The sequence below is a fragment of the Hemicordylus capensis genome, chromosome 2 (assembly GCF_027244095.1).
Source record: "Hemicordylus capensis ecotype Gifberg chromosome 2, rHemCap1.1.pri, whole genome shotgun sequence".
Classification (NCBI taxonomy): domain Eukaryota; kingdom Metazoa; phylum Chordata; class Lepidosauria; order Squamata; family Cordylidae; genus Hemicordylus; species Hemicordylus capensis.
In genome coordinates this window covers 139,624,646-139,637,720 of record NC_069658.1, presented here as the reverse complement: position 1 = coordinate 139,637,720, position 13,075 = coordinate 139,624,646, and the positions used below count along the sequence as shown (strand labels likewise).

Sequence of the window (13,075 nt, the reverse complement as noted above, 5' to 3'; positions counted from 1 at the left end):
AGACCCCCCAGATCCATAAATTGGTTAAGCGAATGTGATGTGGTTTATGGAATGATCTTCATTTAAACTCTTATGTACCTGTTAATTGCATGTTTCAAAAACTGAAATTGCCTTTGTACAAGATAATATGGTGGACTGATGGGCAGATTGATGTGTTTGTTATAGTGTTATGATTGATTTGTTGCTTGATGCTGTATGAAGTATCCAAATATATTATTGTAATAACTTTTTGTTACTAAACTATTTTACAGGGAATAGCTGTGTGCATTTGGTTGCAAGTATTTGCATGGCTGTACAGCAGTCACTACAAGAAGGATCATCTCTATCCTGGAAAAAAATAGCTCATGAAATAAAAGGCATGGGAAATGAAAGCCAAAAATTCACCTAAGGATTTGTCTTTAGTTTTTATATGGCCAAGAAAGTGAGACTTTTTCCTACTTCAGCTTTTGGGTGCTTTCAAAAAGAACACATTCACTCTACTTCAAATATCCCTGGGTGGGCAACTGCTGCTTTGAATTCATTTCCAGCCAGGAGGTTTTTTACACATGGCTCTATGCCTCAGGGTAGCTGAAGAGCGAATCTGCTTCGCAGCAGATTTGAGGCATTTAGATTTGAAGGATTAGATGGACCATTCGCGAAGCCTCCTTCGCATAGCCATCAACACCTTCAGAGAAAGCAGAAGCCCCAGATTCCCCCCCCCCCCCCCAAGCTGCTGGAAATAGGATTTTTTACACCGGACATAACTCAGGCTAAGCCAGAATTCATAGCCTCCCTTCGGAGAAAAATAAAGCCCTGTCTGTCCTGGTCCAATAGCCCGCAGGGAGGTCAGGTTAAATCCAGCAAATATGTGGACTGGCACACTCCAATCAGGAGTGCATGGGTGGGGGGGGGGTGTAGCCCTGTCTGTAAAACCTCCAGGTGGGAGCTCTCTAACCTTGATTGAGTAGCCACTGAGCATTTCATTTACCATCTCCTTTGACAGAAAGTTCTGCTTCCAGTGTTGAAGGGCAAGCAAGAGGAACTCTTTATATGCTCACCAATCTACAATCCCCAAGATTGTTTTAGGTAAGCCATGACTGTTAAACTGGCATACCAATAAATGTTGTTGTATAGATTTGTCCTTAGTGCAAGTACTTCCAGACAATATACCAGCAGCCACTTACATGATATTGGGAGCTTGTGACAGCTAATCTTGGCCAACATGAAGCATCTTGAAGGAGGATGTGACTGGTCAATTTTCTCCCACTGTCTCTCCTGATGCACACCAAATGATCAGTCATTACTGAAGATTTTCTACAATACTGTGTTGGCTGGCCATCCAAAACATCTAGTTTAGACAAACTTAGAATGACATTGCATGTAGAGAGGAATGCAACCACCCACTCCCAGCTTGTATGGGGCACAGCTTCTTCACCCCAGCCTTGCTCAGATAAAGCATGAGGTAATGAGGCCAGCGTGATTGGCTGAGGGCCACCAGGGGTGGGGATAGCACAGCCATTTTGGTACCTGCCTTCCAAGCCCCTCAGCTGAGTTTTGAGAAGTGACCCCTCCCTCCCTGGATGTAGTGTGGGATTTGCCTGGTCGCCCTTTGAGGGGTCGAGTAGGAATGTTTTTGCCCATAACAGATTGGCCTTTGTTGTGGGTCTCTCTTGCCTGACCTTTTGCTAATCAGGTCTACGAATGGTTTAGCACCAGGTTCCCCACAAATGTGTGATGCACTATGGGCAAGAGATGCCCCCCCTACACAATTGTTCCTTAGTTTAGCTTTGTCCCCCAGTCACAACAGCTGGTACAGTGACACATGGGTAGTGTAGGGATGGTGAGCACCTTAAAAAAGGTACATGTTTGGCATAAGGAGAGGTCCTTGGCAGCCCCTAGATCAGGGATTCTCAATGTGTGGGTCCCCAGATGTAATTGGACTTCAACTCCCATAATTCCTACCAAAGGCCACTGGGGCTGGGGATTATGGGAGCTGAAGTCCAATCACATCTGGGGACCCACACGTTGAGAAACCCTGCCCTAGATGCTTTTAAGGCTCAGGAAATGCTGGTGTGGACTTCCTCTAACCAACCTTGGAGGCAATTCCTGAGGCAAGTGTCTTGACATTAGATCAGCAAAGATAGATAGTATCAAATGGAGAGCCAGTCCTTCTTCTTGACTGCAGTCTTGCATAAATTCAATAAATTGGCCCATTTAACTCCAATTGCCTATCACGTGTCTTCATTGGGTCTGGGTGCAAGGACATGTTGAAGGCATTTTGTAGCACTCCTATTAAATGCCTTCTTACAGGAGTTGTGTTACTTTCCAATTCAAACAAAAACCATTATGGCGATCTTATTCCACATTAGCGTGTCACTTTTAATATGCTGCACATTTCAATGTATACAAAATAGAGACGCATTAGGGGGGGGAAGCCGAGCACTGTAGCATACGATATATATCTATATATATATATATTTGATTGATAAATCCTCATGTTGAAAGCTATTTACAAAAATTATGCCACACAATTGTATAAATGCATATAGGCCTGATAATGTCAGCAGTATATACAAACTAACCTTTACACGCACATATATACACATGTATTTTACAGATAATAAATAGTTATGTTTACTAAATAGTGTAAATATTATTTAGCCAAGTCGTATGCTTGCTTTTTTGGTGATCAAGTGCTGTAGGTGTTAATTTGATCCTGTATTAAGTGCATCTCACAACACATGCTCTTCCAAAACACTCTTCAGGAAATTGTAACTGGACGAACTTTGAGAAGACAAAAAACTCTATGGACTACATTTATAGGCTGCCTTCAGTGTTCAGTTATTACACTCAAAAGTATCCCACCTAATCCATAGTTTTTTGTTTGTTTTTTTAAACAATGGAGATTCCCTTGAATTATATTGGTTTTTCTTAGGAGATTGCATTTGATTCTATAGGAAGACAAAAATTATTTTTAACAGCATTTTGCTCAAACAATAAATATGAGTGTCAGCCATCAAACAAACTGCTGGGATGTCAATTCATGTATCAACTGAGGCATGCTTGTTTCATCATCACAATGTTATTAAACAAATATGGCTTCTGTTGCTCAAGTGTAAAATGTATTAAAAACCAGAATTGTGTTGCTTTCCAAAAACTCAGAATTGGCAACATTAAGACTAGTGAATAATTTTGAGAATGTGAATGAACCAGCATAGTGTAGTGGTTAGTGTGTTGGATTGGGCCGTGAAGATCTGAGTTCAAATCCCCATTCAACCATGATACTCATTAGGTGACTCTGGGCCAGCCACAACTCTCAGCCTAATCTACCTCACAGGGTTGTTGTGAGGATAAAAGTAAGCATGAACACTGCTCTGAGTTCCTCGGAGGAAAAATGAAAATGAATGAATACTCATTAAATTATAATTTTGTTTTATAGTTCTTGCATGTGTTCATGGCTTTCTGACCAGGTTTCCCTCTAAGGTGCATGCACCAACCACCGGGCCCCCACACAGCCATTTCTGGTGGGCGTGCAAGCTCTGCTGTGCCTGCCGCTACTCAACTGCCTGGCACCCCATTTCCCTGGCCAGGAAGGGATGCATTGCCCCATTTCCCCCTCTCTCCGGGCAGGCTGCTGCGCCGCCCTCCCCTCCTCCCCTCCGGCCAGGCCTCGGCCTCCTCCTCTAGCCAGAGAACAAAGGGAGGAGTATGGGTGGCAGTGGCCTGGGGGCAGGGGGAGGATGGTTGGCAGCTCCCCCACCCCGCAGCCCCAGAGAGACTGGAGGTGGGGTAAAAAAAGTTATTGTTTAACTTTAATTAAACAATTAAATTAATTCCACATTAATTATTTCAGGGGGACTTGGGAATTTAAATTCCTGGGGCGGGGTGTGTGAGAGTTATGTGTGCACACTGTCTTGATAGTGTCGCCCAGAACAAAACTCTTTCTGCTCACTGGTGACCAAAATTAGAGGGAACACTTTTTCCGGCTCAAAGTGTGTTATGTTTGCACATATTCTCAAAGAGTGTTCAATACTGCATGTTGTTGAAGTTTGCATTACTTCAGATGAATAATATGATTGCATGTACTGCCACTTTTCTCACAGTTGAGCAATCAGTACAAATTCCATTCACAAAATTAGGATTATCAGTACCAGAAAGAAAAGTAGAACTGTCCATGGTGAGGTACCAGAACTGTCCATGGTGAGGTACCAGTTCTTCAAAGAGTAGTTTTGCATCAGTTCCACTATCAATGTCAAAGCATGGGAAAGAATGTTCCTGTAGTCTTTGTAGACTACTGCTCCTTTTAAGTGGTGGTTACTTTGAAACATATGGTTTTATAGAAATGCATTTTATTCTTGTTTAAAACAGTAGTATAGGATACTTAAAATGCTAACTTATCCTCCTTTAGAAAATGTATTGCCATATAAAAAGACAGTATAGATTAAGAGGTTATACCTAAGTCTAGGTAGGTATTGCCTATAAAGGAATTTACCCCGCCATCTTTTGAAGTCAACAGAAAGCCACCCCACTTATCTCTCTTTATTCAGTCCTTTTGTAGTCTAGGCAAGAAGCTTCTTACAGACATTTGATTCTATCAGTGAGAATCACTCAGATGATTCTGAGAAGTCCATCTATTGCCCAGTCTCAACTGAAATCCAAGCAGTAAATAATGCCAAAAAACCCACCCTCATAATTCAGCTAAATGGACATTGCACAGCAAAATGTCCAGTGTTGGTTTTTTTTTAAAAAACCTCTCATGAGCTTAAACACAACTCAAACAGATTGGCAATATGCTGCTTTCAAATAAATACTAGTAGTTTTTATACACAATAAGCTTTTAAAATCAAGAAACTTTGTTACAAGGTGGCAGTAGAAACAGAATTATTGCAGCTTGTTCCCACTAAGAGGTCACCATTTGTGAGAGGTTTCTTGCTTAGTTTTTAAACCCTACTTGGCTGTTGTATTCTTTTTGTGCGCTTATACAAGAGTGCCCTGATCCAGAAAAAAGAGATCTACATATGAAAGCAGTCTTCCACACACTTGCTGAATCAGAAATCAAGCTGGATGAGCATTTTGATGCCATCCATCCTCATTGCATAACTTCTCAACTGAATGAACATCCCCAGCCACATTCTGGTACAACACAGCTACATCAGAGCGAAGGTTTTCTATTGTATCTAAGGCAGCTGATGGTATTACAAGTAGTTGATACGTATTCTGATCCATTCAGTCCTGAACAGCAGCATGCTGGAGATTGCTTTCCCAGAACTGAACTTCTGCATTCACTTTTCATCCTTCAAAGAGCTCAAGTGCCATTTTTCTTTTGTGATTTGCCTGATTTTGAAAAAGAATAATCACCATTTAATATATCAATAGCAGTATTTTGTGGCAGCTATTGCATTGATAGTTTAACCACTCAGTTCAATGGTCTAAAGAACATATCTACACTTAAGCAGGTTTAATCATCTAAATTCGCTCCCTGGGGAACCTGGGAATTATGGTTGTGAGTGGGTTAGCTAGGGATCTTTAGCAGAGCTCTTTCAAACAATTTTTCCAGGATTCTTTTTAGGAAAGCCATGCCAAATTGGAATTAAAATAAATCACTTGTAGTGTAGATCCACCCCAGTTGCTAGCGTGCTTAGGATATTATTAATGTCCCTCCAGATGCTACCACTCACTCTAGAGAAACACCTTCTCTTGACCTGATGCAACAGGCTGAAGATTTCCATAAACCGGATGTCTGCAAGCAGTTCAGAATTTTAAAAAAGAAGCAAAGCATTCTGGGAACCATGAGCTCAATTCTCTACTGCCTTGAAATGTATACTGAAATTATGAAATTATTACCTTTGCACAAACACATTAACTGTGTGTGTGTGTAGTGGTGCAGAGGATGCATAATAGTGGGATATTACGGCAAAACGACACCTTATGCTGGCAAGCAAGCATTTCCTACAGAGGTGTCTGTGAACACATATTATCTCATAACTGCTGCCCTCAGACACACATTTTTTAAGTATTTGAATAAGATCAGACAAGTCTCAAATTATGTAGTAGTTTGGTCTTGTTTGCATAAGACTCCATGTTAAAAAAATCTGCAAAGTATAAACAGCAGATTCTGGAATGGGTAAGTGTGAAGGAAAAGGGAAGGTTTATTCAACCCACTTTCCACCTCACATGACTGGCTGCCCTTGTGCCCCGAGTGCTGGTTAAAGTGCAGAGCAGGAAGACAGATGTGTTTACATCTTTCCACACCTCCCTACAATCCAAAAGCAAAAGAAGTTCCAGAAACCTACATTTTAGATTCCTTCTGTTGAAGTTCAGACAGTTTACCCCTTCACAAGCAGGGGTGATTATCTATGCCTCCAAATTTCCTAAGAAAATTCATGGCATTGTTTTCAGGAACTGTAATTTGATTTGAAATTAATCCCCAAAGTAAATCAGAGACAGAAATGCTATGAGTCACAAAGGCTTCCTCAGAAGATTCTCATAAATCCCAAGCTGCACATTCAGCAGAATCATCTAGTTCAGCTCTTGCTGGACTGCACCCTTTCAGAAGGCAAAGAGAATATCCCATGTTCCAATACTTCCTCATGAGAGGGATGGGGAAATACTCTCCTAGCATATAGGTAACTAAAATGTCAGGGTTATAATCTGACCTCAGATATCCTAGGATATTTTTATGTGCAGTACTCTGCCCTCCCCTCCCTGCTCCTTGAGGGAGCATTCAATCCCACTCTGCAGCCTGAAGATATACAATCCAGAATCTGCATACTACATATACGATTTCACTGAACCTGGCTCAATTGCCATTTTTAGAAGAATAGGCTATGACAGAGTTCTCACTGACACTCACTGTGTGCATCAATTGTGGCATTCTTACCTTGAATTCTCATTGTTAGGTTTTTTCCCAGGGCATCTTACAAATTCTGCAGCTCCATTCCCTTTTTGGAGATGAGAGAATCCATCCCGAGAGCAGAACACCAATCTGCACAGCACACAAGAGTTACAGGAAAAGTGTATTGCGGAAGCTATTTAACTAAAATTTACAAGCCAGATGTGTGTCTTTTAAGGATGCTTAGGAGCCTTACAAAAGAATAGTTGTCAAGAACCTGCAGCATTAAATAAGTTTTGTCTTAATAGTCTTCTCATCCTGCTAGAATACCATGTAACTGGAAGCTTTTGCTCTCCTTCACCTAAAGAAATTGGTCTTGGGCGCTTTCCAGATTACAGACTACAACTGCTGTAAAATGCTCTGGCTTGGCGGGATCGAATTGACAACGTATGTAAAGGGTGTTGCACAAATCCACCAGCAGTGGGAGTAGACTTTTTTAGTTTGCCCGAAACACCCTAAAATGGGAAAATACAGCTATTTTTTTTAACAATGTTGTAGGATTGTAATGCAACAATAAAACCCGAAAGAAGTCATCGGCAATGTGAACGGCACCTGACAGTACAGGGACTGCGATGTCGATACACAGGCAATACAGAAGCACACTTTGCAGATCTGTAGTGACATGGTGGTAAGGATTAATCTGGAAAGCGCCCAGAAGCGCATATGTTTATTATCTTGTTTCATTTTTTCTGGTACCATTAGTCTGAACAAAATACATGTGAAAGATATATTTATAAGAAATGAAGTGACATTTAAAGGCGTTGACTCATAATGGGTTGCAGCCAAAGGTTCCCTTCCTTGAGAGGAAGGATTCCTTTCTCCAGAGAAAGGGAACCTTTGGGTGCAAGCCAATGAAACTATACATATGGTACTTACAATTTATTCCAAAACCTCTGCTTACAAGCCACATTATATCATCCTTGGAATTATTTTGCAAAACAGTTGATACAGCAAATGTCTAAAGTGTTCTGCACCATACAGAGGCCAGACCGTAGTCTCTTATTCAGTATAGTATTCTTTAGAAAACTTTAAGTTAGGCAAACATTGAAAAATGCCATTTGCAGATTCTCTAGCTTAAAGAATCAGCAGAACGACGTGGCGTAACACTTTTCCTGGACTGAACTGATTTAGGCTGCAGTGCCTAAAGTGTAGGAGGGTAGGGGCAGTATATTCCGTTTTGTGTAGGGGGGGGTGAGAGATTCAATTTTGAATGCTTCCCCACTGGAAAAGCAACTACTGGCATGCTGCAAACTAGCATGTGGGATAAAGCTGTGCTTGCTTTCTATATACAGGGAGTTTTTGCCCCCCCCCAGGGGAAAAAAGAACCAAGCATTGAAAATGCAACCCCATGTCAGCTAGCCTGAAGTGCACAATGTAGGAAAATCTCCTCCACTTGATTTTAATTATGTAGACAAGCTTGCTTTCAAGAAAGAAGCCAACTGCCCTACTTGTACGAAGCTCTTGTCCCTTTAACAGTTTCCATGGCTGGGAGAAATGGCTGTTTGCATTTTCAGGGACCGGAAATGCGTTTCAGTCACACAACTTGCCAGGTTTCTCCAGGTCATGTGGCCACAGCTAAATCAGTAAAAAAAGGAACTGGCAACCTTATTTTTGCTTCTCCTTTGCTGTATCAAGGATTAACTACTTCAAGATACTCAAGAGAACAGCAACCTAGCTCTGAGCTCAGCTGAGGAGTCTGCGCTGCGGCTATAAAGCTGCCTTATACTAAATAAATCCATTGACCAGTCTAGCTCAGTATATTGCCTACTCTGACTTGGAGACTTACTCTCCAAAGCCTCAGTCAGAGTATTTCCCAGCCCTGCCACTGAGTCAGTTCATCTAGGATGCAGCATACCAACCATCCATCCATGCAGCATACCAGTTCTTGCACACGGAGTCAATACACAGCAGCTAGTCCAGGTGGAAACAAGGCAAGAATACATAATAAAACCTGAGACACACAAGGCATAATCCATTATCTTTTTTCTGCTGTAACAACAACGTTGAACTCTTACTTTTTCTGAGTTTCTCCAGCCTTGACTCGGATTCTCTGGATGCCAAATTCAGGTGTGCTCCACCAATTTTTCAAACTGAAAAGAGAGTCTTGCTCCCATAGTAGTTTGACAATGAGCAGGTCTCCGATATCCACCTCTGTGCATATCAGGAAGGAATGGGTCTTGTTTGTGGAGACCTCAGGACTATTTAAAAAAACAGAGAGAAGTCTACACTTAGACACTGCTTCTTGGAAATCCTAGGAGAGTTTAATTTCTATTGCAGGTTAATTCCTGGGAGTATTTCTCCTCCATCAGGACATATGGAAGAAAGACAAAAGTTGTTAACTCAGTCCACAGAACACAGCACTTCCCAGATATGTCTTGGAGCAAAGGTGTATCACTAACCATCAACTCTACCTACTGTGTACATCCTTGTAGTAGCAACCCAGGAAGACACATCAAAAGAGAAATTTAAAAAGGAACAGGTGTTGATCTAACACCAACTACCTCCTTACCCGGATATCACTGTCATTTCAGAGGCCACCACAATCAAACTGAGGCAATGGTTTGCAGATAAGTTTGTTTATTTGTGTTTAATTTTTATACTACCTCACCCAGATGGTTCTAGGCAGTTCACAAATATAAAAACAGATAAAATAAATAAATATAAATTAAAACAAAATAAGATCTCAATACTCACTAAAGGCCAGGCTAAAAATATATGTTTTAAGGGCTCTTTTAAAGGCTGCTAAAACTCTTAAGGTTCCAATATCCATAGGGAGTGTGCTCCGGAGCCCAGGAGCAGCTACAGAGGAGGCCTGATCCTGAGTCACCACCAGGCGAGCTGGAGGGAGCAAGAGATGAACCTTTCCTGATTACCTTAAAGGTCCTACTGAAGAAGGTGCTCTCCCAGGTAAGCTGTTTAGGGCATTAAAGGTAATTACCAGCACTTTTTATTTTGCCCAGAAACATATTGGTAGCCAGTGGAGCTGTTTTTAAACAGGCATAACCTGGTCTCTCCAAGAAACCTCAGAGATCAATCTGGCTGCTGAATTTTGAACTAACTGAACAACATACAAAGACAGCTCTACATACAGCACATTGTAGTAGTCAAGCCAAGAAGTTACCAGTGAGTGCACCACAGTTTGAAGGTCATTATCTACAAGGAGCAGACACAGCTGTCATATCGACTGAAGTTGATAGAAAGCACTCCTGGCCATAGCCGAGACAGCAGAAGCACCCCGAGCTACATACCTGTTCCTTTAGGGGGAACAGAACAGGAAGTTCTATCACATCCCTTGAATTATGGCCCCTCACCATTAGTACTTCTGTCTTGTTTGGATTCAGCTTCAATTTATTAACCCTCATCCATCCCATTACTGCATGAAGGCAGGCATTTGGGGAGCTATGCCATTTACTGATTATGATGTCATGGAGAAATAGACTTGGGTGTCCTCAGCATATTGATGATACCCTGCTCCAAATCCCCTGATGATCTCACCCAGCAGTTTCATGTAAATGTTAAAAAGCATCAGGGATAGGATGGAGCCCCGAAGCACATAATACAATAACTCTTATTTCACAGAGCAACTATCCCCGATGACACCATCTGAAATCTGCCTGAGAGATAGGAATGGAACCACTGCAAAGCAGTACCACCTATTCCCACCACCCCAGATAATTCAGAAGGATACCATACTTGATATTATCGAAAGCCGCAGAGAGCTCCAAAAGAACCAGCAGACTCACACTCTCTGTCAATTCCTTGGTACAGATTAGAGATTTGCATGAACTGGATTATTTTCAATTCGATCTTGAATCAAAATCTTCAAATCAATTCATCAAAACAGCTGGATTGGCTGGCTGTCTTGATAAATCAACCTCAAATCATTCAAATTGATTTGAGTGATTTGGGTGCCATTTTTTCTGGGGAGAGCTGATCTACCAATTGGGGTTGGCAGGTAGATCAGCCCTCTGCCCCAGACAGGACTGGGTGGACCAGTCCTCTGAGGTGGGTCGACACGCTAAGTTCGGGGCAGAAGGCTGGTCTACCCGCTGACCCCTATCGGTAGACCAGCTCTCCCTGGAAAATAATTGCCTCAAAATGGTACTCAAATTGATTTGAATCGGGGGTGATTAGATTCAAACTTTGAATCAGGCCCTCCATTCAATTTGAGTTCAAATCACCCCAATTCAAGCTTGAATCAATTTGACTTGAATAGATTTCTGTACATCTCTAGTATAGATCAGCCATCAGGCCAACCAATGCTGTCTCAATTCCATAGCCCGCTCTAAAGCCAGTTTGGAAGGGGTGTAGATAATCAGTATCTACCTGCATGTTGATCAGCCACCACCCTCACAATCTCCTTGCCCAACGAAGGGAAGTTGGAGACTAGCCTATAATTATCCATTGTGAAGGGCTCTAGGGCAGGCTTCTTAAGTAAAGGTCTCATAATTGCCTCCTTCAAACATGAAGGTATCCTGCACTCCCTCAGTGAGGCATTTATGACAACAACTAGACCATCTCAAACAGCCTCCCTACTAGATTATATAAGTCATGTTGGGCATGGATCCAGAGGACAGGTGGTAGGCTGAACATGTCCAAGAAGCTTGTCTACATCCTCAGGAGTCACAAACTGAAACTGATCAATTCTAATCAAACAAGAGGAGTCACTGGACACCGCTACCATTGACTCTGCAGTAACGGCAGAGTCCTAGTTGGCTCAAATACAAGAGATTTTATCCACAAAAAAGTTAAAAGGCATCATAATGGGATGATAAAGACTTCAAATTCAAGTTCAGAGAGGAGGGGTCCCGAGAATCCCCTCACAATTCTGAACTCCACTGGACATGAATTTGCAGATGCAATATATGCAGAATAGAATTGCTTCTTTGCTGCACATATTGCCACAGTATAAGCCTTTAAATGGGCTTTGTGTCATTCGTATCTTGTCAGATTACAATTGAGTTCTCTTCCACTTGCACTCCAGTATTCTCCCTTGCCACTTCAGCTCCTGTAGCTTTTCTGAAATACCCAAGTTCCCTGGGATTTCAAGCTAAGGCATAACTCAAAACTACAAGAGGGGCAGTCCTTGTTCCATCTAACTTTACAGCAAAACCACATCTGCTCACTTATTTTATACAGGGGAACAAAAATTCAGATATTTTTTTTAATTTCAGTGGACATAAGTGAAACCAACTTTCTCAAAATTAACAATTCCCTACATTTTAGAGGAACATGACAAAACACAGTCCAGTGTTAATCAGGATGATATGATATAAACACACACTGGGGCCATTCAGATGCAATGCTTGCAGGGTCCCTCCTCTTCCTCTCCCAGCCATTTCCCTTCATGCATAATTAGTACTTTCCCATCTTTTTTGTGGCAGATTGTACTTTGGCAAATTATGGTTTGTGAAACCAGAATCCTAAAAACTAGAGTTGAGTAGAGCCAAGATTTTATCCTGGTTTCAGCATAAATGATCCTACTTCACCTCTTTGAACGAAATTGCCGACAAGATTGAGAAGTTACTAATAGTGCTCTGCAAGAAGAGGGATGTGCAAATCAAGGCTCCTCAGGGCTCATTCTCTGAATTGGCACATAGTCATCCAGTGACTATAAGCCAAACGCTTAACTCCTGAAAAGAAAAGGGGAAGCTCTGCATATACTGGAGATATATGATCAGATTCTCACAGGAAACATTTCATCATCATTCTATGACTCACACAAGAAAGAAACTAGCAGCCACCTCACATTTTTGTTATGCATGGTTGATGGAGTCCATAAGCACAGATTTTTTTTAAAAGTGCCATATTTTACTCTTCTGTCCTGATGCCCAATTAGTTCCTCATTTATTAAGTTTCATGGATGCCTAAAAAAAGTCTAATGAGCAGTAGCCCTCTGCATGACTTTGTATATACCATAATGAAATGGATAAACAGGACAAAAAAGTGGATCACCCTTCTTTCCATGCCTCCAGAGTAACAAGCTAAAGTGAGATATATGGCTTGTGCATGTCTCCTTTGTATACTTCCCTGGAAGTGTGGAGAAAGCAGCCCTGCTCTGTCTTTCTCCAAGTTTTTGTGCTTCTGCAAAGTTGGTCCAAGAACCTTTCTCAGGGTTCTCACTTTACAAAATACATATACCTCATGTACTGTATGTATTAAATGGCACATGTATTGAGTAAGTCACCCTTTTCAGTGGCTGAA

At 41.6% G+C, this 13,075-nt stretch overlaps 1 protein-coding gene across 2 annotated transcripts in view; it reads right to left on the bottom strand.

The window, feature by feature from the left end:
* Window positions 1–2,334: 2,334 nt before the first annotated feature.
* Window positions 2,335–13,075, bottom strand: part of LPL (lipoprotein lipase) — a 38,693-nt gene continuing 27,952 nt past the window's right edge. For both annotated transcript variants that reach the window (XM_053296343.1, XM_053296341.1), the window contains exons 8-10: window positions 8,887–9,069; window positions 6,860–6,964; window positions 2,335–5,313 (exon numbers count right to left, since the gene is read on the bottom strand). In XM_053296343.1, the coding sequence (XP_053152318.1) occupies window positions 5,262–5,313; window positions 6,860–6,964; window positions 8,887–9,069 (340 nt within the window). In that variant the 3' untranslated portion in view covers window positions 2,335–5,261. The remainder of the gene's footprint in view (window positions 5,314–6,859; window positions 6,965–8,886; window positions 9,070–13,075) is intronic.